The following is a 25591-nucleotide window of genomic DNA, read 5'->3' on the forward strand; positions in this document are numbered from 1 at the left end:
CCTGTGCTTTTGGTGTCATATCTAAGAAGTCATTACCAAGTCCAATGCCATGAAGCTTTTCCCCTGTGTGTTCTTCCAAGAATGTTATGGTTTTCGGTCTTTAATCCATTTTGAGGTAATTTTTGTATACGATGTAAGATAAGGCTCCAACTTCATTCTTTTTTTTTTCCCCATTTCATTCTTTTTAAGAGCATGTGCATATCCAGTTTTCCCAGCACCATTTGTTAAGGAGACTGCTGTTTTCCTGTTGAATGGTCTTGGCCCCTTGTCAAGGGTCAGAGATCATTTGACCATGTGGCACAAAGGTTTATTTCTGGGCTCTCTATTCTAGTCCATTGATCTATTTATCTTTATGCCAGTACCACAGTGTTATTGTATTACTGTTTTGAAATCAGGAAGTGTGAATCCTCCAACTTTGTTGTTCTCTTTCAAAGTTGTTTTGGTTCTTCAGGGTTTCTTATCATTTTTAATGATTTCTTATTGTTTTCCATTTTTTTTATTGCTATATGATTTTCTTTGAGTTGTTTTTTTGCTAACTTAGCAGCCATGTAATTAACAAATATGCTTAAGCCACTGTCTCAATGTACCACTCAGATATGAAATAGTATCTATTGACTCCATTATATAAAAAATTAAGAAACTGGTTGCACTTGCCCTACTTCTCCCCACTCTCCACCTACACACACTTCCCCCAACATAACAATATTCGTTAATTTTGTGAATGTTGTCTCAGTTCATTATGGTAGTATTACTACTGTATTGATTAGCTTTATTTTTAAGAAGTATAACATTTTTCTTCCATGTTATAAGCAAAATCACCATTTTATGTGTTTTTTAAAGGGGGTCAATATCATCAGTCTTTTCAGTGTAACTGTGAGTTTATTAATTTAAATAATTTTATTGTTTAGCTAGATTTTTCAACAGTTGTTCAGGAGTGAGCATCTCTTCAGTTCTTATAAATTGGAGATTATCATTCTGTAACCTTTGTATAGGAATAACAACTTGTTTGGGTATAAAACTTTTGAATAATAATCTTTAATTCAAAACTCAGTCAGATTTGCTCCCTGTTTCTGGGTACATACATTTAATATTTCTGTGCCAGAGGCAACCCTAATAATTTTTCCCTATTTGATCCTGGATTGTTGTTGGGTTTTTAAAATCTAAGTTTTCTTACTTTCCCAGGGTATGTCTCAGTGTTGGTCAATCTCTATTGATTTTTTAAAAATAAGATTTACATACCTTACAATTCATTCTTGTAAAGTATACAATTCCGTGGTTTTTAGTATATTCAGAGGAGGTTATACAACTGTCACCACTAATTCCAGAACTTTTTGTCATACCAAAAAGAAACCCTGTGCCCCTTCACAGTCATTTCCTAGCCTTCAACCATTAATCTACTTTCTGTATCTATGGATTTGCCCATTGGGCACATTTTATATAAGCAAATCATGCAATGTGTGGCCTTTTGTGTCTGGCTTCTTTTACTTAATATTTTCAAGGTTCATCCATTTTGTAGCAGGAATCAGTACTTGTTGTTTGTTATGAACAGTAACAAACAGTATTTCAAATACATATACAACATGTTTATTCATGAGTTGTTGGACATGTGGATTGTTTTGCTTTTTTGGCCATGATGAAAAATGCTGCTATAAACATTAATGTACAGGTTTTTGTGTGGACATGTTCCTTCAATTTTCTTACGTATATACCTAGGAGTAGAATTGCTGGATCATATGGTAACTGTTTAAGCTTCTGAGTAACTGCCAAAGTGTTTTCCGAAGTGGCTGCACCATTTTATATTCCCACCTGGATCAAATTTCAGTTTGTCTACATCCTGATCAACACTTGTTGTCTGTCTTTTGATAATAGCTATCTTAATGGGTGTGAAGAGGTATCTCACTTTTTAATGATTTTAATTTGCATTTCGCTAATGACTAAGATGTTGAACATCTTTTCATATGCTTATTGGCCATTTGTTTACCTTTAGAGAAATGTCTATTCCGATCCTTTGCCCATTCTAAAATTGGCTTATTTGTCATTTTATTACTGAATTGTGTTTCTTTGTCTATTCTGAATACAAGTCCCTTATTAGGATATGTTTTGCAAACATGTTCTTTCATTCTGTGCCATTCTTTTCACTTTCTTGATGATTTTATTTGTGGTACAAAAGTTTTAATTTTGACAAAGTACAATTTGTCTGTTTCTTCTTTTGTCACTTGTGCTTTTCATGTCATATCTAAAACTATTGTCTAACCCAAGGTTACAAAATATTGACTCTTTTTTTTCTTCTAAAAGTTTTATAATTTTAGTTCTTACTTTTAGTTCTATGATCATTTTTTAGTTAACTTTTGTATGTGGCGTTGAGGTAGTACAGTTTTATTCTTTTGCCTGTAGATATCCAGTGTCTTAGTACCATTTGTTGCAAAGACTACCCTTTCTTCCATTGAATTGTCTGGGCGCCCTTGGCAAAAATCAATTGATCATAAGAAAAAAAAAATCAGAAAAATAATAATAAATTTAAAAAATGAAAAAAAAGCAATTGATTATAAATGTAAGGGTTTATTCTAGACTATAAACCCTATTTTATGGATCTATATGTCAGTCTTTTCTGCCACTACCACACTGTCTAATTAGTGTGAATCCTCCAGCTTTGTTTTTTCTTTTTCAAGATTGTTTTATCTATTCTCAGGTCATAGGAATATTCAGATCAGCTTGTCAATTTCTGCCAAAAAGAAAAAAAAGAAAAGACAACTTGAATCTTGGGTAGGGATTGCATTGAAACTGTAGAAAAATTTAGGGAGTACTGCTGTCATAACGATATTAAATCTTCTAATCCATGAACTGGGGTGTTTTTCCATTTATTTAGGTCATCTTTAGTTTCTTCAACGATGTTTGTGGGTTCCACTTCTTTGTAGTTTGGCACTTCTGTTGTTAAAAGTATCCCTGAGTATTTTATTCTTTTTGATACCATTGTAACTAGTATTGTTTTCTTAAGTTCATTTTGGGAATTTTCCTTGTTGTACAGGAATATTACTGATTTTTGTATTTATTTTGGTTCGTGCAACTTTGCTGAACTTGCTTATAAGTTTGAGTAATTTGTGTTTGTGTGTTCCTTAGTGTTTTCTGTATAAAATATTGTGTCATTTACAAATAGAGATAGTTTTCCTTCTTCTTTCCAATGTCATGTCATTTATCTCTTTTTCTTGCCTAGTTGCCCTTGCTAGAACCTCCAGTACTGTGTTGAATCGAAGTGTTACGAATGAATATCCTTGTCTTGTTCCTGATTTTAAGGAGAAATCTTTCTGGTCATTAAGCATGATGTTAGCTGTGAGGTTTGTTTTTTTTTTTTTTTAAAGATTTATTTATTGATTGATTGATTCCTATGTTGGGTCTTTGTTTCTGTGCTAGGGCTTTCTCTAGTTGCAGCAAGTGGGGGCCACTATTCATCGCGGTGCGCGGGCCTCTCACTATGGTGGCCTCTCTTGTTGCGGAGCACAGGCTCCAGACGCACAGGCTCAGTAGTTGTGCCTCACGGGCCCAGTTGCTCCGCGGCATGTGAGATCTTCCCAGACCAGGGCTCGAACCGGTTTCCTCTGCATTAGCAGGCAGATTCTCAACCACTGCGCCACCAGGGAAGCCCCTGTGAGTTTTTTTATAAATGCCCTTTATCAGGTTGAGGAAGTTCTCTTCTATTCCTGTTTTGTTGAGTGTTTTTATTATGGAAGGTTTTTGGGTTTTGCCATATGCTTTTTCTATGTATAATGAAATGATCCTATGTTTTCTTTATGAAGATGGTGTGTTACGTTGATTGATAATCATATATTGAACCAACTTTGCCTTCCTGGGATAAATTCCTCTTGGTTTTGATGTATAATCCCTCTTCTGTGTTGCTGGATTCAGTTTGCTAGTATTTTGTTGAGGATTTTCCTTCTATATTCATAAGGGGTATTGGTCTGTAGTTTTACTGTATCTTTGCCTTTTTTATCAGGGTAATACTCTCCTTATAGAAAGAATTGGGAAGTGATCCTTCTTCTCATTTTGTTTTGATGATGATGTTGTTTTTTGAGTTTGTGAATGGTTGTTGTTAATTCTACTTTAAATGTTTTTTAGAATTCACCAGTTTGGGCCTGGGCTTTTGTTTGGGGGGTGTTTTCTGATTACTGACTCAGCCTCTGTCCTTATTATAGGTCTGTTCAGATTTTCTATTTTTGCTTGAGTCAGTTTTGGTAGGTTGTTTTTCTAGGAATTTGTCTTATTTCATCTAGGTTACCTAATTTGTTGACATGTGATTTGTCATAATATTCCCTTATGATCCTTTTTAATTTCTGTGTGATTGGTAGTAACATCCCCTGGTTCATTCTTAATGTAAATGATTTGAGTTTTCCCCTTTTTTCCTTTGGTGAGTTCTAGCTAAAGATTTGTCCATTTTTGTTGACCGTTTCAAAGAACCAACTTTTGATTTCTTTGATTTTTAGCTTTTTTTGATTCTCTGATTCATTTATTTTCATTCTAATCTATATAATTTCCTTCATTTTGCCTGCTTTGGGTTTTATTTGGTCTTCTTTTTCTGGTTTCTTAAGGTTGAAGGTGAGGTTATAGTTTCGAAATCTTTCTTCTTTTAATATGGACATTTACAGATACAAATATCTGTAAGCTCTGCCTTCACTGTATCCCATAAGTTTTGGTATGTTTTGCTTTCATTTTCATTCATCTCAAAGTATTTTCTAATTGCCCTTGTGATTTCTTCTTTGAACATTGGTAGTTAAGAGTGTGTCGTTTAATTTCTCTGTATTTTTTAAAATCCCAAATTTCCTTATTGATTTCTAGTTTCATTCCATTGTGGTCAGAAAACATACTTTGTATAATTTGTAAATGTATTGTGACTTGTTTTATGGCCTAGCATATGGTCTCTCCTGGAGAACATTATACGTGCCCTCAGAAGAATGTGTATTCTGCTTCTGTTGGTTGGAGTATTATGTATATGTCTTTAGGTCTAGTTGGATTATAGTGTTGTTCAAGCCTTCTATTTCCTTATTGGTCTGTCGAGTTTTTCTATCCATTTTGAAAGTGTACTATTGCAGTCTCCAGCTATTACTATTGAATTGTCTATGTCTCCCTTCATTTCTGTCAGTTTTTTTCCTTTGGTACCTGTCCTTGGTTTTCCAACACATGGCAGACATTCATTAATTTTTGGATGAAGTGTGTTAATTTGTCAGCTACCTTTTAGTCTCCCTGTATTGTCCTAGCTTATCTTGGATCCATTTCATTAAGTCCATGTTCTTTTAAAATTTTTGTCTAGAGTGAGAGTACAAATTTCTTTATTGACTAAAATGGGTAAACCTTCTGGCAAAATAAATTCTTTCCCTTCTTTTTTTCCTTCCTTTCTTCCACTTTTTTCTTTATAAATTTATTTATTTTATTTATTTAGTTTTGGCTGCGTTGGGTCTTCATTGCTGCGCCCGGGCTTTCTCTAGTTGCGGTGAGCAGGGGCTACTCTTCATTGTGGTGCGCGAGCTTCTCATTGCCGTGGCTCCTCTTGTTGTGGCGCACGGGCTCTAGGCACGCAGGCTTCAGTAGTTGTGGCGCATGAGCTCAGTACTTGTGGCTCGCGGGCCCTAGAGCACAGGCTCAGTAATTGTGGCACCCTGGCTTTGTTGCTCTGCAGCATATGGGATCTTCCCGGACCAGGGCTTGAACCTGTGTCCCCTACATTGGCAGGCGGATTCTTAACCACTGCGCCACCAGGGAAGCCCCCTTTCTTCCACTTTAATGCTATAGAATATTTTCATAAATCCTTCTCTTTTGTTTTCAGATGACCTTTATCTCAAAACAGTTCTGTGGAAACCATTTATTTGATCACATCCATTTATTTGATCACATTTGACAACCTTATTACGTATTTACAAGATACTGCTTGAGTCCCCTTCCTAGGACATGAACTTGAAGGCTCATTGTGTATGGCTTGTATTTCTTTTGCCCCTCAGAGTTTGGGAAAGGCAGAAAGATAGTAATTGATTCTAGGACTCGGGACAGCTACAGTAGGTGACATTTTTCTCTGCCATTGTTTTGAAACTCATAAATTGATGGCCACCTTATCAAGTGTGGAGGTGAGGAAAGTATCTTGTTCTATAGGACATGCCCTTGGAGTTTTGCTATTACACTACTGTAAAGTCACCTGGCAGCTGCTTTCATAGCATTGTTGTGTGGGCAGTGATATGGCTGAGGCCTTATTTTTTTTCTAGCAAATGTTAGTAATAAAACTAAGACATTTAGACTTAAAAGGTTATTTCCCATCCCTTTTTCTGACTTCTTCCTGGCCAGAGCAGGCATACAGTAAACCATTCTGGCAAGGACATAAGGAGCTATTTTTTCACAGGGAACGTGTCTCCAATTGGGACATTTATCTTTCTCCTGGGCCACTTATTACCTCAGTCCCTTTTCTGAGATACCAGTGGGGTATTTTGAATTGTTGACTCACCTTTTACCCTTCTGTATGGTCCTTTGTGTAGGGAGAGCTTTGTGGTGGCTCCTTATATTTATTCCCAGTTGTTTCTTTAGATATTATTTCTGGAATTTTGTAGTGTGAGTTGAGTCTGTTCCCTAGATTCTGAATATTTTTTTACTTTTTAAATAAATTTGTTTATTTATTTATTTATTTATTTTGGCTGCGTTGGGTCTTTGTGCATGGGCTTTCTCTGGTTGTGGCAAGCGGGGGCTACTCTTCGTTGTGGTGTGCAGGCTTCTCATTGTGGTGGCTTCTCATTGTAGAGCACGGGCTCTAGGCATGTGGGCTTCAGTAGTTGTGGCACATGGGCTCAGTATTTATGGCTCGTGGGCTCTAGAGCACAGGCTCAGTAGCTGTGGCACACAGGATTAGTTGCTCCACGGCATGTGGGATCTTCCTTGACCAGGGCTCGAAGCCATGTCCCCTGCCTTGGCAGGCAGATTCTCAACCACTGCGCCTTCAGGGAAACCCTGTTTTTTTACTTTTTGATGCTTTTTGTTTGTGTCTTTCAGTTATGAAAGAAAAGGTTCATTAAGGCCTCTGTGCTGTCATATTTTCTAAAATCCATTATCTGTTTTCTCAGTTTTGTTTTCTCTCTCTCTTTTATATTCGATTTCTTCCTTTTCTGTAGGCTCCTTCCTCTCAGCTAGAACCATGCTTATGTCTCTCCTTATCATAGACTGTGGAGTGAAGGGCTGATCTCCCTGTGCTATGCGGCTGCTTCCCACTAGCTACCTATTTTACGTTTGGTAATGTATATATGTCCATGCCACTCTCTCTCTTTGTCACAGCTTACCCTTCCCCCTCCCCATATCCTCAAGTCCATTCTCTAGTAGGTCTGTGTATTTATTCCTGTCTTACCCCTAGGTTCTTCATGACCGTTTATTTTTCTTTCTTAGATTCCATATATATGTGTTAACATACTGTATTTCTTTTTCTCTTTCTGACTTACTTCACTCTGTATGACAGACTCTAGGTCTATCCACCTCACTACAAATAACTCAATTTCGTTTCTTTTTATGGCTGAGTAATATTCCATTGTATATATGTGCCACATCTTCTTTATCCATTCATCTGTCGATGGACACTTAGGTTGCTTCCATGTCCTGGCTATTGTAAATAGAGCTGCAATGAACATTTTGGTACATGACTTTTTTTGAATTATGGTTTTCTCAGGGTATATGCCCAGTAGTGGGATTGCTGGGTCGTATGGTAATTCTATTTTTAGATTTTTAAGGAACCTCCATACTGTTCTCCATAGCGGCTGTATCAATTTGCATTCCCACCAACAGTGCAAGAGTGTTCCCTTTTCACCACACCCTCTCCAGCATTTATTGTTTCTACATTTTTTGATGGCCATTCTGACTGGTGTGACATGATATCTCATTGTAGTTTTGATTTGCATTTCTCTAATGATTAATGCTGTTGAGCATTCTTTCATGTGTTTGTTGGCAATCTGTATATCTTCTTTGGAGAATTGTCTATTTAGGTCTTCTGCCCATTTTTGGATTGGGTTGTTTGGTTTTTTGTTATTGAGCTGCATGAGCTGCTTGTAAATCTTGGAGATTAATCCTCTGTCACTTGCTTCATTTGCAAATATTTTCTCCCATTCTGAGGGTTGTCTTTTGGTCTTGTTTATGGTTTCCTTTGCTGTGCAAAAGCTTTTAAGTTTCATTAGGTCCCATTTGTTTATTTGTGTTCTTATTTCCATTTCTCTGGGAGCTGGGTCAAAAAGAATCTTGCTGTGATGTATGTCATAGAGTGTTCTGCCTATGTTTTCCTCTAAGAGTTTGATAGTGTCTGGCCTTACATTTAGGTCTTTAATCCATTTTGAGTTTATTTTTGTGTATGGTGTTAGGGAGTGTTCTAATTTCATACTTTTACATATACCTGTCCAGTTTTCCCAGCACCACTTATTGAAGAGGCTGTCTTTTCTCCACTGTATATATTCTTGCCTCCTTTATCAAAGATAAGGTGTCCATATGTGCGTGGGTTTATCTCTGGGCTTTCTATCCTGTTCCATTGATCTATATTTCTGTTTTTGTGCCAGTACCATACTGTCTTGATTACTGTAGCTTTGTAGTATAGTCTGAAGTTAGGGAGCCTGATTCCTCCAGCTCCGTTTTTCATTCTAAAGATTGCTTTGGCTATTCGGGGTCTTTTGTGTTTCTATGCAAATTGTGAAATTTTTTGTTCTAGTTCTGTGAAAAATGCCAGTGGTAGTTTGATAGGGATTGCATTGAATCTGTAGATTGCTTTGGGTAATAGAGTCATTTTCACAATGTTGATTCTTCCAATCCAAGAACACGGTCTATCTCTCCATCTATTTGTATCATCTTTAATTTCTTTCATCAGTGTCCTATAATTTTCTGCATACAGGTCTTTTGTCTCCTTAGGTAGGTTTATTCCTAGATATTTTATTCTTTTTTTTTGCAATGGTAAACGGGAGTGTTTTCTTAATTTCACTTTCAGATTTTTCATCATTAGTGTATAGGAATGCAAGAGATTTCTGTGCATTAATCTTGTATCCTGCTACTTTACCAAATTCATTGATTAGCTCTAGTAGTTTTCCGGTGGCAGTTTTAGGATTCTCTATGTATAGTATCATGTCATCTGCAAACAGTGACAGCTTTACTACTTCTTTTCCGATTTGGATTCCTTTTATTTCTTTTTCTTCTCTGATTGCCGTGGCTAAAACTTCCAAAACTATGTTGAATAATAGTGGTGAGAGTGGGCAACCTTGTCTTGTTCCTGATCTTAGTGGAAATGGTTTCAGTTTTTCACCATTGGGGACAATGTTGGCTGTGGGTTTGTCATATATGGCCTTTATTATGTTGAGGAAAGTTCCCTCTATGCCTACTTTCTGCAGGGCTTTTATCATAAATGGGTGTTGAATTTTGTCGAAAGCTTTCTCTGCATCTATTGAGATGATCATATGGTTTTTCTCCTTCAATTTGTTAATATGGTGTATCACATTGATTGATTTGCGTATGTTGAAGAATCCTTGCATTCCTGGGATAAACCCCACTTGATCATGGTGTATAATCCTTTTAATGTGCTGTTGGATTCTGTTTGCTAGTATTCTGTTGAGGATTTTTGCATCTATGCTCATCAGTGATATTGGCCTGTAGTTTTCTTTCTTTGTGACATCTTTGTCTGGTTTTGGTATCAGGGTGATTGTGGCCTCGTAGAATGAGTTGGGGAGTGTTCCTCCCTCTGCAATATTTTGGAAGAGTTTGAGAAGGATAGGTGTTAGATCTTCTCTAAATGTTTGATAGAATTCGCCTGTGAAGCCACCTGGTCCTGGGCTTTTGTTTGTTGGAAGATTTTGAATCACAGTTTCAATTTCAGTGCTTGTGATTGGTCTGTTCATATTTTCTATTTCTCCCTGGTTCAGTCTCGGTGGGTTGTGCATTTCTAAGAATCTGTCCATTTCTTCCAGGTTGTCCATTTTATTGGCATAGAGATGCTTGTAGTAATCTCTCATGATCGTTTGTATTTCTGCAGTGTCAGTGGTTACTTCTCCTTTTTCATTTCTAATTCTATTGATTTGAGTCTTCTCCCTTTTTCTCTTGATGAGTCTGGCTAATGGTTTATCAATTTTGTTTATCTTCTCGAAGAACCAGCTTTTAGTTTCATTGATTTTTGCTATTGTTTCCTTCATTTCTTTTTCATTTATTTCTGATCTGATCTTTATGATTTCTTTCCTTCTGCTAGCTTTGGGTTTTTTTGTTCTTCTTTCTCTAATTGCTTTAGATGCAAGGTTAGGTTGTTTATTCGAGATGTTTCCTGTTTCTTGATGTAGGCTTGTATTGCTATAAACTTCCCTCTTAGCACTGCTTTTGCTGCATCCCATAGGTTTTGGGTCGTCGTGTCTCCATTGTCATTTGTTTCTAGGTATCTTTTGATTTCCTCTTTGATTTCTTCAGTGATCACTTCGTTATTAAGTAGTGTATTGTGTAGCCTCCATGTGTTTATATTTTTTACAGATCTTTTCCTGTAATTGATATCTAGTCTCATAGCGTTGTTGTCGGAAAAGATACTTGATACGATTTCAATTTTCTTAAATTTACCAAGGCTTGATTTGTGACCCAAGATATGATCTATCCTGGAGAATGTTCCATGAGCACTTGAGAAAAATGTGTATTCTGTTGTTTTTGGGTGGAATGTCCTATAAATATCAATTAAGTCCATCTTGTTTAATGTATCATTTAAAGCTTGTGTTTCCTTATTTATTTTCATTTTGGATGATCTGTCCATTGGTGAAAGTGGGGTGTTAAAGTCCCCTACTATGGGGCTTCCCTGGTGGCTCAGTGGTTGAGAATCTGCCTGCCAATGCAGGGGACACGGGTTCGAGCCCTGGTCTGGGAAGATCCCACATGCCGCGGAGCAACTGGGCCCGTGAGCCACAACTACTGAGCCTGAGCGTCTGGAGCCTCTGCTCCGCAACAAGAGAGGCCGCGATAGTGACAGGCCCGCGCACCGTGATGAAGAGTGGCCCCCACTCGCCGCAACTGGAGAAAGCCCTCACACAGAAACGAAGACCCAACACAGCCAAAAATAAACATAATAAATAAATAATAAATAAAAATTAAAAAAAAAAAGTCCCCTACTATGATTGTGTTACTGTCTATTTCCCTTTTTATGGCTGTTAGTATTTGCCTTATGTATTGAGGTGCTCCTATGTTGGGTGCATAAATATTTACAATTGTTATACTTTCCTCTTGGATTGATCCCTTGATCGTTATATAGTGTCCTTCTTTGTCTCTTGTAATAGTCTTTATTTTAAAGTCTATTTTGTCTGATATGAGAATTGCTACTCCAGCTTTCTTTTGATTTCCATTTGCATGGAATATCTTTTTCCATCCCCTCACTTTCAGTCTGTATGTGTCTCTAGGTCTGAAGTGGGTCTCTTGTAGACAGCATATATATGGATCTTGCTTTTGTATCCATTCAGCCAGTCTGTGTCTTTTGGTGGGAGCATTTAATCCATTTACATTTAAGGTAATTATTGATATGTATGTTCCTATTCCCATTTTCTTAGATATTTTGTGTTTGTTATTGTAGGTATTTTCCTTCTCTTGTGTTTCTTGCCTAGAGAAGTTCCTTTAGCATTTGTTGTAAAGCTGGTTTGGTGGTGCTGAACTCTCTCAGCTTTTGCTTGTCTGTAAAGGTTTTAATTTCTCCATCACATCTGAATGAGATCCTTGCTGGGTAGAGTAACCTTGGTTGTAGGTTTTTCTCCTTCATGACTTTAAGTATATCCTGCCACTCCCTTCTGGCTTGCAGAGTTTCTGCTGAAAGATCAGCTGTTAACCTTATGGGGATTCCCTTGTGTGTTATTTGTTGTTTTTCCCTTGCTGCTTTTAATATGTTTTCTTTGTATTTAATTTTTGCTAGTTTGATTAATATGTGTCTTGGCGTGTTTCTTCTTGGATTTATCCTCTATGGGATTCTCTGTGCTTCCTGGACTTGATTAACTATTTCCTTTCCCATGTTAGGGAAGTTTTCAACTATAATCTCTTCAAATATTTTCTCAGTCCCTTTTTCTCTTCTTCTTCTGGGACCCCTATAATTTGAATATTGGTGCATTTAATGTTGTCCCAGAGGTCTCTGAGACTGTCCTCAGTTCTTTTCATCCTTTTTTCTTTTTTCTGCTCTGCAGTAATTTCCACTATTTTATCTTCCACGTCACTTATCCGTTCTTCTGCCTCAGTTATTCTGCTATTGATCCCTTCTAGAGTATTTTTAATTTCATTTATTGTGTTCATCATTGCTTGTTTCCTCTTTAGTTCTTCTAGGTCCTTGTTAAACGTTTCTTGCATTTTCTCTATTCTATTGCCAAGATTTTGGATCATCTTTACTATCATTATTCTGAATTCTTTTTCAGGTAGACTGCCTATTTCCTCTTCATTTGTTAGGTCTGGTGGGTTTTTACCTTGCTCTTTCATCTTCTGTGTGTTTTTCTGTCTTCTCATTTTGCTTATCTTACTGTGTTTGAGGTTTCCTTTTTGCAGGCTGCAGGTTCGTAGTTCCCGTTGTTTTTGGTGTCTGTCCCCAGTAGCTAAGGTTGGTTCAGTGGGTTGTGTAGGCTTCCTGGTGGAGGGGACTAGTGCCTGTGTTCTGGTGGATGAGGCTGGATCTTGTCTTTCTGGTGGGCAGGTCCACGTCTGGTGGTGTGTTTTGGTGTGTCTGTGGCCTTATTATGATTTTAGGCAGCCTCTCTGCTAATGGATGGGGCTGTGTTCCTGTCTTCCTAGTTGTTTGGCATAGGGTGTCCTGCACTGTAGCTTGCTGGTCGTTGAGTGAAGCTGGGTCTTGGTGTTGAGATGGAGATCTCTGGGAGATTTTCGCCATTTGATATTATGTGGAGCTGGGAGTTCTCTTGTGTACCAGTGTCCTGAAGTTGGCTCTCCCACCTCAGAGGCACAGCAATGACTCCTGGCTGAAGCAGCAAGAGCCTTTCATCCACACAGCTCAGAATAAAAGAGAGAAAAAAAGAAAGAAAGAAACAAAGAAAGGAAAGAGAGAAAGAAAGGAAGAAAGAGAAAAAGAAAAAAGGAAGGAAGGAAGGGAGAAAGAAAGAGAAAGAGGATAAAATAAAATCAAATCAAAGTAGGATAAAATAAAATAGTTATTAAAATATAAAATAAAAAATAATTATTATGAAAAAAATTTTTGAAGTAAAAAAATAAGAATGGACGGACAGAATCCTAGGACAAATGGTGAAAGCAAAGCTATACAGACAAAATCTCACACAGAAGCATACACATACACACTCACAAAAAGAGGAAAAGGGGGAAAAATAATATATCTTGCTCCCAAAGTTCACCTCCTCAATTTGGGATGATTCGTTGTCTATTCAGGTATTCCACAGATGCAGGGTACATCAAGTTGATTGTGGAGATTTAATCCGCTGCTCCTGAGGCTGCTGGGAGAGATTTCCCTTTCTCTTCTTTGTTCGCACAGCTCCTGGGCTTCAGCTTTGGATTTGGACCGGCCTCTGCGTGTAGGTCGCCTGAGGCCGTCTGTTCTTTGCTCAGACAGGACGGGGTTAAAGGAGCAGCTGCTTCGGGGGCTGTGGCTCACTCAGGCCGTGGGGAGGGAGGGGTACGGATGGGCGAGCCTGCGGCGGCAGAGGCCAGTGTGATGTTGCACCAGTCTGAGGCACCGTGTGTTCTCCCAGGGAAGTTGTCCCTGGATCGCGGGATCCTGGCAGTTGCGGGCTGTACAGGCTCCCGGGAGGGGGGGGGGTGTGGATAGTGACCTGTGCTGGCACACAGGCTTCTTGGTGGCGGCAGCAGCAGCCTTAGCGTCTCACGCCCGTCTCTGGGGTCCGAGCTGATAGCCGCAGCTCGCGCCCGTCTCTGGAGCTCCTTTAAGCAGTGCTCTTAATCCCCTCTCCTTGTGCACCAGAAAAGAAAGAGGGAAGAAAAAGTCTCTTGTCTCTTCGGCAGCTCCAGACTTTTTCCCAGACTCCCTCTCGGCTAGCTGTGGCACACTATCCCCCTTCAGGCTGTGTTCACGCTGCCAACCCCAGTCCTCTCCCTGCAATCCGACCGACTGAAGCCCGAGCCTCAGCTCCCAGCCCCCGCCCTTCCCGGCGGGTGAGCAGACAAGCCTCTCGGGCTGGTGAGTGCTGGTCGGCACCGATCCTCTGTGCGGGAATCTCTCTGCTTTGCCCTCCGCACCCCTGTTGCTGCGCTCTCCTCCGTGGCTCCGAAGCTTCCCCCCTCCGCCACCTGCAGTCTCCACCCGTGAAGGGGCTTCCTAGTGTGTGGAGACCTTTCCTCCTTCACAGCTCCCTCTCACTGGTGCAGGTCCCGTCCCTATTATTTTGTCTCTTTTTTTTCTTTTTTCTTTTGCCCTACCCAGGTACATGGGGAGTTTCTTGCCTTTTGGGAGGTCTGAGGTCTTCTGCCAGTGTTCAGTAGGTGTTCTATAGGAGCAGTTCCACGTGTAGATGTATTTCTGATGTATCTGTGGGGAGGAAGGTGATCTCCGCATCTTACTCTTCCACCATCTTCTCCTGGTCCCTAAGGCATCCATGGCCTCTCTTTTTAAAATTTTATTCCCATATCCCATCCTTATTCCTGTCCTCCCATCGGAACTGGCCTTGTTATGTAAATATCTTTTGGCTTACAAGAGTTCTTACAAAATATGTATTCTGTGTCATGTATTTTCAATTTATATAAAAGGTATATCATTATTTTTGTTATTTTCACTAAGCTTGTATTTTTAAGATTCATCACATTGCTATACATACATCTAATTCAGGTTTCTGATCACTGCATAGTACTCCATGGAGTGCATCTACCAATTTACCTATGCACTTTCCCTGTAATGGACACCCAGGTCGCCGTCAATTCCCAACAAGGCAAAACACCAGCAGTGCACATCCTTGTCCATATTGCCTTATGGACCTTGTGAGACTACCTTTGTTGCACAGACCCAGAAGTGGAAATCTTGGATCATAAGCTATATGTATACTTAATTTTCTACATTAGTACCAAATTAATTTCCAGTCTATAGTCCTACCTGCAATGCATGAAAATTCCTATACTTCCACCTTTCTGCCAATAATTTATAGTTTTTCCAGATTAGAAATACAAGTTTCTGTACCATGGAAAGGTAGGGTTTTTTGGTCGTTTTTAATTAAATGTTACTTGTCTTGAGAATCTACCCTATCTCCACTCTGTAATTTCCAAGGGAAGAAAGAGTCTTTCAGAGACTTCCAAAATTACTGCTGTGCTTTCAACTAGAGTGCATTCATATGTTCATCCAGACATAATTACAATATACAACGTGACAAAAGTACAAGAATGGGATATTTTCATTGTTTTTATCAGATTTTGACATATAACAGATAAAAGATATGGAAGATTTTAATAGCAATATTAAGAAGTTTGATTTAAAGTATCTATATTAAACTTTATTCCCAAAACACAGCATCCACAGTTGTTCCAAATGCCCATGGAATATTTACAAAAATTAACTGTACATTTAGGCAAAATGTTGATAAATCCCCAAAGTAGAACATTTCTAACTAAGCTTATATTCTCTAACCACAATACAATAAGGTTGGAATTTAACAACTATAACTTTTTCCTTAAATAAACATTTTAAAACATTCTAAACTTTTGGGCTATAGGAGAACTCAAAATTGAGATTATAGAATTTTTTTTCATTAATGACAGTAAAAGCACATATCCAAAACTTAACGGGATGTGACTAAATCTATATTGAGAGGAAAATGTATAGCCTTCAATGATATTTTAGTTCAACAAACTCAACTAGGAAATAATTGAAATAAGCATTCTATAAATCAGTCCCCAGAATTGATCGATTTAACCAAGATCTGGTTCTTTCAAAAAAAAAAAAAAAATAGACCAAATCGCTGGTTATTCTGACCATGAGGAAAAGGATCAACACTAATAGTATGGAAGAGTATAACCACAGTCAAAGAAGTGATTTTTTTAAAAAAAGATGACTGTATGCAACTTTAGGCTGATATATTTTAAAACCTAAATTAGATGGGTGATTTTTTAAGAAAATATAAATTAACAGAATTGACCAAGAAGTTTTAAATCCTAAGTAGATCATTAATAATAGAAATTTAAGAGACTGTCAGTAATCTGTAGACCTCCCCACCTCTAACTATGTGCCCTCCAGGAATTTTGTACAAATATATATGTCCACCAAAAGTATGAGAGGATGTGTTTCTTCATTCTTTTGCCAACTATGGGTAGTATCAGTCTTTTTAATATTTGCTACTCTGATGTGTGAGAAAACTCATTGCTTTAAATTGCATTTTTTAAACATTAGGTTTCAGAGATTGCTCTTTACATTTCTTGTTTTGAGAATTAGCTGCTTATATCCTTTGCCCATTTTTCTCTGAAGAATTTTTCTTATTAATTCTTGAGCATTATTGATATTGTATTAATAGTGTAATAGCATTGTTGTGTATTCAACTTCTTTATTTATTTTTTCCACGCTAAGAAAGTTGTCCCCAACCATAAGATTATAAAAAAGTATTCTCTTTTTTTTTTTATACTTATTTAGGGTGGAGGGCAATGCATTTAAACACTTAATCCACATGGAATTTATTTTGTGTGTCTAGATATAATTTTATTGCCAAATGTTTAGCTAATTGTCAGTAGAGATTTTTAAATAAGAAAGTGATATTCATCAATTAATTTATGAGAAGAAACTAAGCTGGACTCTCATCACTTGGACTTGGTAATTAATAGCCGTGGTTCTTTTGAAATTTCTACCCAAAGCAACTAAAATACTATGCAAACACCTTATCAAAACGGAGAGATTGGAAGAGGAAACTAATTCTGACTGAAATATGAAGGAGTTTTATTTATTAAACTTGAAGTTAGATCAAAACATCCAAGTGAAAATATCTAAAAACATAGATACATATGACCTCATGAGTATGTCGTGAGTGGAATAAAGATTTTAGAGCCATCCATGTAAAAAAGGTGATCATAATCCTCATAAATACTAAAGCTAAGAGGAAAGATTTCAGAGAATGCAGAGAAGAAAAGAGAGTGAGAGGTCACTTCCAGACCATAATTTTTCAAACCTGATAGAAAATCTTTTGGGACTTATGTCATCTAGCTCTACGACCCTCTACAAGATTTTAATGATCATTTGCTAACCTTCCAGTTTTTCCTGTATATTAATTGAGGACTTTAGCTCTTGATTTTCTTTCTTTTCTACTGCAAACCCAGCCATTATCTGGGAAACCTTACCATCCTGTTAGTTTCTTGACCTCGGTTCTAATGACAAGTACTTCTATTACATTTTAACTCTACAGTCTCATGGCCATACTTGGAATTTTGGCATTATTCAGATTCGTTATGTCTCTGCAATCTTTACTCATTCATGTATGAAAAGAAATTTTCTGAGGACCATTCTGCAGGCGCAATGCATTTTTGATTTGAGGGGGAGGATATATTAGAGTTATCATCTACCATACTTGCAGAAATAATTGACCAGTTCTGATTTTCTGATGGTGACTACTAGACAGTTATCACCTTAGTTCCTGCTTTTAGAAGTTCTAATCTTGCCTTTCAGAATTAAATCTACGTCAAAATGTTATTTTGGGGGCAGACGAGCTAGTACGTTTTCGTACTGAAACGCCAGTTGCCAGTTTGAACTGTGCATATCTAAAAACTTTTCACAAGAAAAGACTGTCTTTTGGTGCCATCGACTGTATTTCTAATTTTGACTCTGTCTTATCAATGTGTATCTCTGGTCCTAAACTTTAGTGGTTATAAATAAATGAGCATAAACCCATTTTTCTGAAAGAAAAGCATCTTTCAGCAGGCACCTTGCCGGCAGAAGGTCAGCAATAACAATCTTCATACATGAAGAGTAGCTGTATAAGGTGATGTAAGAAAACACAGCCTTTTTCCTATATTAGAGATGTTTTCCTAAGCTCAGTTTCCACCTAAGAAGTCATTATTTAATTGAAAAGCTTTTTTTTTCCCCCCTGGGTCTCTATGATGGTTTGTCTGATCAATGAACACGGGAATGAATTTCACCTAGATTTTAATTAAACTAAAAAGTACTACAAAAAGCCTGAAACATCTCTGAGACGGTGGCAGTTACTTTTTCCCCAGTTGTAATAAGGCATGAACAGGTGAGTTTACTCTCACAATAATAGAAATTAAAACAGAAGAAGCCAGCCAGTGTGTATCTCCTTTTAAGACTCTCTGCAACAGAAAGCTTAAACCATGGTAGCTGATAATGTGAGTTGACTTGTAGTCACTTCAATCTTTATGTGTAAGCCCAGTTGCAGAGAACTGAGTGGGTTGATTCACATCCAGGCGCTAAGGGATGATGAGATCATTAGAGGAAATGCCTGAGACTCTCCCACGGACTAAGGAAAGTGGATTGTTGTGGTTTACCGACAGCATCTGTAAATGAATTCAGCAACAATTATTTTCTATCCCATGGTGGGTCCTCAGCACAAATTGTCAGACACAGTGCAGGCCTGTGAATTGTGGTTATTGATTGAATCTGTGGAAGTCAAAATAGCGTGACGGCACGGTTCTGACGGTTTGCACTTAGCGCTAGCCATAGTGTGTGTAGCAGTGCACCAAACGTACAATACCCAGCGCCCACATTTTTGTTCGGACTGTCCACTGTTAAATGGAAATGACGCTGTTGGTCACCTTCCATTGTTCTTGTACCCCTGATTCAGTAATAGAAGATATAAGAACAGAGAGCACGAGCAGCTTTTTTCTCCAAATAAGTCTTCATAATCGACATGTATTTCAGTTTGCGTACATGAATAAACACATTGTTATAGCTTTCTTGAGATCTTTAACATACCATAAAAGTCACCTATTTAAAGTGTACTGTTAAGTGTGTTTTGGTATATTCACAGAGTTGTGCAACCATCACCCCAATTTAATTTTAAGACATTTTCAACACCTACCATAAGCACCCTATATACATTAGCAGTCACTCATTTCTCCCAATCTCCCACCCCTGCCCCAGCCCCTGCCCCGGCTGTGGTTACTAAGTTGCTTTCTGTCGCTATAGATTTCTTTATTCTGGACATTTCATGTAAATGGAATCATACAATATGTGATCTTTTGTGACTGGCTTCTTTCACTTAATATTTTCAGAGTTCATCTACATTGTAACATGTATTCTTTCCTTTTTATGGCCAAATAATATTCCATTGTATGAATATACGTATTTCACTTATCTATTCATCAGTTACTGGACATTTGGATTTCTTCCACTGCTTGGCTACTATTAACAAAGCTGCTGTGAACATCCATGTACAAGTTTTTGTGTGGACGTACTTTACATTTCTTTTCGGCATATGCCTACGAAAGGATATACTCTGGATAATACAGTTAACTCTATATTTAACCATTTGAGGAACTACCAGACTGTTATGCAAAGTATTGTTACCATTTTGCATTCCTAGCAGCAATGTGTGAAGGTTCCCATTTCTCCACATCCTTGAAAACACTTGTTGTCGTCTGTCCTTTTGATTTTCAGCATCCTAGAGGGCTAACTAGATACATTTTGTTGAGAAAGAATTTATTTTTAGAGTATTTTCTATTTTTAAATGTTTACCGTTTTATAGGCAGGAATGAACTTAATCAGAAAGATTGAAACTAGAAGCAGAAACACACACACCAAGGCTCCTCATTTAATCAGATGTAAACGTGTGTGCTTTACACCCAGCGGTGCATACCATGTCCTCTGGAAGTGCCAGAGGTTCTCAGACTCGTTCTCGGAAGGGACCGTCAACACTTCCGCTGCCTCTGCTCCACAGGGTGCTCCAGTCTCTGCTTCAACAGCTCCACCACCCACTTGCCGCTCATTGGCAACTTGTTTCATTTGTCTAAGGCTCCAGCTGGCAAAGGTTTTAAAACTTAAAAAGATCCAAAATCTGCCTGTACTAGATTTCCTGGCTCTGCTTCCAGTTCTGCTCTCTGAAGGCACAAAAGAGACCTAATCTTCTACCTCTCAGGTCCCCACTTCCTTCCCTGAAGTATTTTCCCTCAGGTCTTCACTCTTTGAACCATTTCTCACAGGTCATCCTTTCCACTCCCCTTTCCTAAGTTGACAGCTTCTGGGCCTATTTGTTGACATCCTGTTTTTAAGCATGTCCCTTTGAACTAAGCATGTTGTGCTTCAGATGGTGACAGAGGATTTATCATCTTCCTTTCTGTAAGCTAGAACATTTCTATGGCCTAACATATGTTTTACTCCTATTGAACTCACCAAAGCCATTAAACCTTTATTGCCACACTCTTCCTTATAAGTTTTTGTTTTGTTTATTCTCATTTCTTAAACTGATAATACATGGTACAAAATTAAAAATATATAAAGGAGTATTTGATAAAGTGTCTTCCCTCTCCCGTTTCCCAGGCACCCATCTTTCCTTTCCAGAGCTACTCAGTGTGACTTGTTCTTGCATATCTTTACAGAGATTTTTAAAACACTTTATAGAAGTTTAATTTACATACCATAAAATACATCCATTTTAAGTATACAATTCAATTATTTTTAGTAAATTTACAGAGCTGTGCAATCATCACCATAATGCAGTTTTAGAACACTTCTGTTACCCAGAAATGTCCCTTATACCTGTTTGCAATCAATCCACATTCCCAGCCCCAGACAACCTCCAATCTGCCTTTTTCCTTTTCTGCACATTTCATGTAAATAGAATTATATAATATCTAGTCTTTTGCATCTAGCTTCTTAGCATGATGTTTTCAAGATTCATCCTTGTTATAGTGTGTACCAGTACTCCTTTTTATTGCTGGTTAGTATTCCATTGTATGGCTCTACCACATTTTGTTTATCCAGTTGCCAGTTGTTGGACATTTGGATTGTTTGATTTTTTTTTTTTTTTTTCGGATAATGTGAATCATGCTGCTATGAACATTTTTGTAAAAGTTTTTGTGTGGACATATGTTTTCATTTCTTTTGCATATATATGTAGGACTGGAATTGCTGTGTCATATGGTAAGTTTATGTTTAGCTTTTAAGAAAATGCCAAAGTGTTTTCCAAAGTAGCTGTACCATTTTACATTCTCAGCAGCAGTTTGTGAAGGTTCCAGTTTCTCCACTTCCTTGTCAACACTTAGTACTGCCCATCTTTCTTATTATAGCCATCCTAGTGGGTGTGAAGTAGTATCTCATTGTGATTTTAATTTGTATTTCCCTAATGACTGATAATGTTGAACATCTTTTCATATGTTTATTGGCCACTGTTATATCTTCTTTGGTGAAATGTCTATTCAAATCTTTTGTCCATTTTTAAATTACATATGTGGAATGTCTCACAATTTATTTAAACCTTTAATTTCTCCCACCAATGTTTTATAGTTTTCAGTGTGCAAGCCTTGCACTTATGTTGTTAAATTTATTCCCTGATTTTGTTTCCTTAATTTTATTTTCAGATTGCACATTGCTAGAATATAGAAATACAATTGATTTTTTATCTTGTTGATCTTGTATTCTGCAGTCTGGCTAAACTTATTTATTAGTTCTAATACTTCGGATTCCTTAGTATTTTCTACTGATAGCATCATGTCATCTGCAAATAGAAAGTTTTACTTCTTCCTTTCCAATCTGGGTTCTGTTCTTTCACAGATATTTTATACATAAAAAAGTAACTGCATATGTTTTCTTCCCTTTTCACAAAAATGGCAGCAATCTTTGTTTTTTGTACTTGACAGTCTATATTGAAAGTCCATTTTAGTGCATAAAGTGTTCTCTCTCTTTTTTTTTAAAACAGCTGCAGAAAAATTATAGTATATTGCCAGTCAGATCTTCCTCACCACCCTTTCATACATACTGATTTAACAGCATCATAGTCTCATAGTTTTATATTAGTAGCTTTTTACATTTTTTAATCTAAATCATTTGTTCTTTGTAACACTTCTATAATTTCAGAAATTTAGGTGTTCCCTTTTCTAGATGGGGAAACTGGCACAGAGATTATGGCTTGCTCAAGTAGAGACAGCTAGTAAAGGGAAGATCTGAGACTGGTTTAGGTCTTTGGACACCCGACTCAGAGCTTTTTCTACTGCATCGGAGTTGCTGCTATTCCTCCTGCCTGCTGCGTAGGGCCTTACAGTTATCCCTTGTTTGATTTGGCCTATCATTCCTGTTATTATTTGGGATCTTGACAGCCCTTTCGGCCCTCCCAGATGTGCATTATATGGGAAAGCTGGTTCCACCAACTTATCCTTCAACCCGTATAACTCCATCTTGCCCTCAAGTATGTAATGAGAAAGTTTGTTGTTTTATTCAAATCTAGTTGTGACCATGTCTACTAGGAAAAACAAGGCTAACCTGGCAGGGCTTGTTCTGCCAGCCTTAACGAACCTTGGCTAAAATTTTCTCATCTTTTCTTTAACCTCCAAATGCTTGCAAATTATCAAATTTGTGATCCATGCTAGAATTTTACAGGTCATCATTATTAAACCCCACAGTTTGCATTGCTTATCTTTTTGAAAATTGAAGTATTTCCTGTCCCCAGACATGTAACTTAGCCAGCCCCGTCTCCTCCAGGATCTGTTGCAAATTCCCTGAAGACCCTGAAATATAGTTTATCTAGTTCAGGGAAGCAGATACTCTGTTTCCTTTCCTGACTTGGGCTTCAATTTACTCTACCAAATGTGCTTAAGTAGACAAGCACCTGACATTTATTCAAAATATAGATGCCCAGAGCCCTCACCTAGAAACTCCCAATTCATTGTTCTGGGTTAGGACCCTTCCTCAGGAGATTGTTCTGATGAACAAGTTTAAGAAATACTATTTTATATCATATTTGTTCGACTATATTTTGGTAATCTTTTTGTCATCCACTAACACTCCACCATCAACTCCCTTTATTGCTCTACTTGCTAAAAACAACCTTTTGGGCTCAAATCTTTAAGTGCTTTTTGCAGTATTCCACTCATTCAGGACTTCTCATGGCGCCTCTCAGGTCTTTGGCATTTACCCTTTAAGTTTCTAAGTCGGATCTTATTGGAAAGCACTCTCTGCAGTTCATCACTCACTCTCTTTAGTTATCCCCTGCCTTCTTTATCTCTCATCAAAATTTTATGCTGGTGTCAACTCAGAATTTCACTCTGAAGGCACACCAGGCTAATCTTTGTCTCGCATCCTCTTCAGAGTTTTTTCAAGTCCTGGGAACATAGCCAGTCTGTCCTGCCTTCTTAAAACAGCTCAGGCCCGCGTCCAACTGCAGCAGCATCCCCTCCCCATCCCGAAGTGTGCAGTAGCATGTTCACATCGCCACAAGCTTCCTGGCAACCTCATCTCAACAGTTTGAACTGAATTAGAAAGGGCTCTTGGTGATAGTATTTTCTTATCCCTTGGGTAACTGTGCCATTGACTACAGGTAATGATGACAGGATCTCTTGTTTTTCCAGGTGACAGACCATATTTCTTCTGACTCTGTTTCGTCTTCTACCAGCAGTTTCTGGAGCTCGAGCTCTACCCTTTGCAACAAGCAAAATGTACATATGTTAAATAAGGGCATACAAGCAGGTAAATTAATTTAAATATTTCCATTGAAATACAGGAAGCACTTAAAACTATGGTAAGATACTTAACCTCACAATAAAAGAAATGAAGATTAAAACTATGCTTAAATGCCATTTGTCACCTATCAGATTGACAAAAATCTAAGTTTGATAGTAAGTTTGTGGGCAAGCCTGTAAGGAAATAGGTACATTCTAGTAGGAATATAAGTTGGGAGTACAACCCCTATTTGGCAGTTTCTATCAAAATTACTTTGACCCAGCACTTTTACTTTAGGAGTTTAGCCTATAAATATACAGTGCATATGTGTAAAATGGCAAGTGTACAGAATTAACCACTGGAGTATTGTTTATTATAAGCAGAAATGTAAAATCAACTTAGATGTCCATCAGTAGCCAAATTGTTAAATAAATTATTGTATATCCATATAATGAAGGCCTACATGGGATGAGGAAGCTCTTGCTAGTAATAGGTCAAGATCTCCAAGATATATAGTTAAAAAGAAAAAGCAAGGTACAAAATAGTGTATAGCATGCTACTACATGTATTTAAAAAATAAAGGGAGGAAGAGAATTGCTTGAATGTGTGCAAAAAATTCTCTGGAATCACAGGGTTATAAACTTAATGAATGGAGAACAAGAGTGGGAAGGAGGCTTTTCACTTTATGACTTCCTATATCTTTTGACTTTATAACACAGAAATAAACTTGCCCCTTGATTATTTTTCCCTTCGAGTCACGTCTTTACATCTGTTAACCTCTTCCTTACCTGGGTAACTGCCAGTAGGACTATAAGCACTTACTGTCTCTCTCAGTTGGGACCAGAACTGAAATCCTTTTCCCATTGACTCCATATTAGTAGTTCTTTCCCTCTAATATCTAAACTGACAAATGAAAACCCTTTCTCCCTCTCTCTCTCTGTCACAGACACACACACCCTCCATCTCTCTATCTCTACCCTCGTCTTCCCTCTCTTCTTCTCTCTCCCTCATACCCCTTCACCCCACCCAAGAGGAAGCAGTAGCCTGCGATTTTGAAGGCTTAAATTTTTTTCATTTACTGAAGTGGAATAAAAAAATCCAACTCTAATGGTAATAGTGAAACTACCCTTCCTTATTCAGGTATCATAATAAGAAAAACATGTATATTACCTATCATAGTTAGAGTACTTTCTGATGACAATAAGAGAAAATACAACTCAAACTTGTTCTAAAAAATAAGGAAATATAAAATCTCACATACCGAAATTACAATAAAACTTTGAAGAGGCTTGATGTAGTAAGTACAATAATATGATTCCAAAACAGTTTATATCACCTTTCAACTCTGCTTGCATTGTCTTTTGCATTCATTCAGAGCACTATCTTCAACAAATATTTTTACATAACGATACTTGTTAAAAATGTGTCTCAATGATTGTTTTGAATATTTTACCAGATTTATTTATTTATTTTATTTATTTATTTATTTTTGCCACACTGCGCGGCACGTGGGATCTTAGTTCCCCAACCAGGAATCGAACCTGTGCCCCCTGCAGTGGAAGTGTGGAGTCCTAACCACAGGACAGCCAGGAATTCCCTATTTTACCAGATTTAGATATGAAAATTATAGATCTTCTCAATTCCTTTTCTTTGCAGAATAGAAAATAAATGATTAATTTTTTTTTTTAAGTTTTCATTTACTGACTTGAATATACCTGCCAACCAAGTCTCAAGGCTCTTCCCAGAGATAGCTGTGATCTTTCCCCTTAGGTACCTTGGAGATTGTGAATGGTGTCAGAAAACACACTCGAGATGTTGGAATGACTTTCCCAACTCCAAGTTCTAGCGAGGCTAGAGTAGAAGAGGACAGTGATGTGACTTCTTGGTCAGAAGAAAAGATAGAAGAGAAAAGGCTCCTTACCAATTATCTTGGGGACAGAAAGTTAAGGAAGAATAAGCAGAGCTGCTGGGAAGGTCAGTTTCTAATTCTGCTTTCTTAGTAGAAAAACTAGTGAATTTCAAGTCTTTTGCAAAGCTAAGATTCTTTGTTTCTAAATGACT

The 25591-nt window shown here is 37.6% G+C and overlaps 1 protein-coding gene across 1 annotated transcript in view; it reads left to right on the forward strand.

Moving 5' to 3' along the window:
- Window positions 1-25591, forward strand: part of LOC118905691 (Alstrom syndrome protein 1-like) — a 104822-nt gene that overhangs the window by 61886 nt on the left and 17345 nt on the right. Inside the window, exon 3 of the mRNA XM_036872409.1 lies at window positions 25301-25504. Coding sequence (XP_036728304.1) covers window positions 25351-25504 — 154 coding nt within the window. The 5' untranslated portion in view covers window positions 25301-25350. The remainder of the gene's footprint in view (window positions 1-25300; window positions 25505-25591) is intronic.

This window comes from Balaenoptera musculus, chromosome 13 (assembly GCF_009873245.2).
Source record: "Balaenoptera musculus isolate JJ_BM4_2016_0621 chromosome 13, mBalMus1.pri.v3, whole genome shotgun sequence".
Taxonomy (NCBI): Eukaryota; Metazoa; Chordata; class Mammalia; order Artiodactyla; family Balaenopteridae; genus Balaenoptera; species Balaenoptera musculus.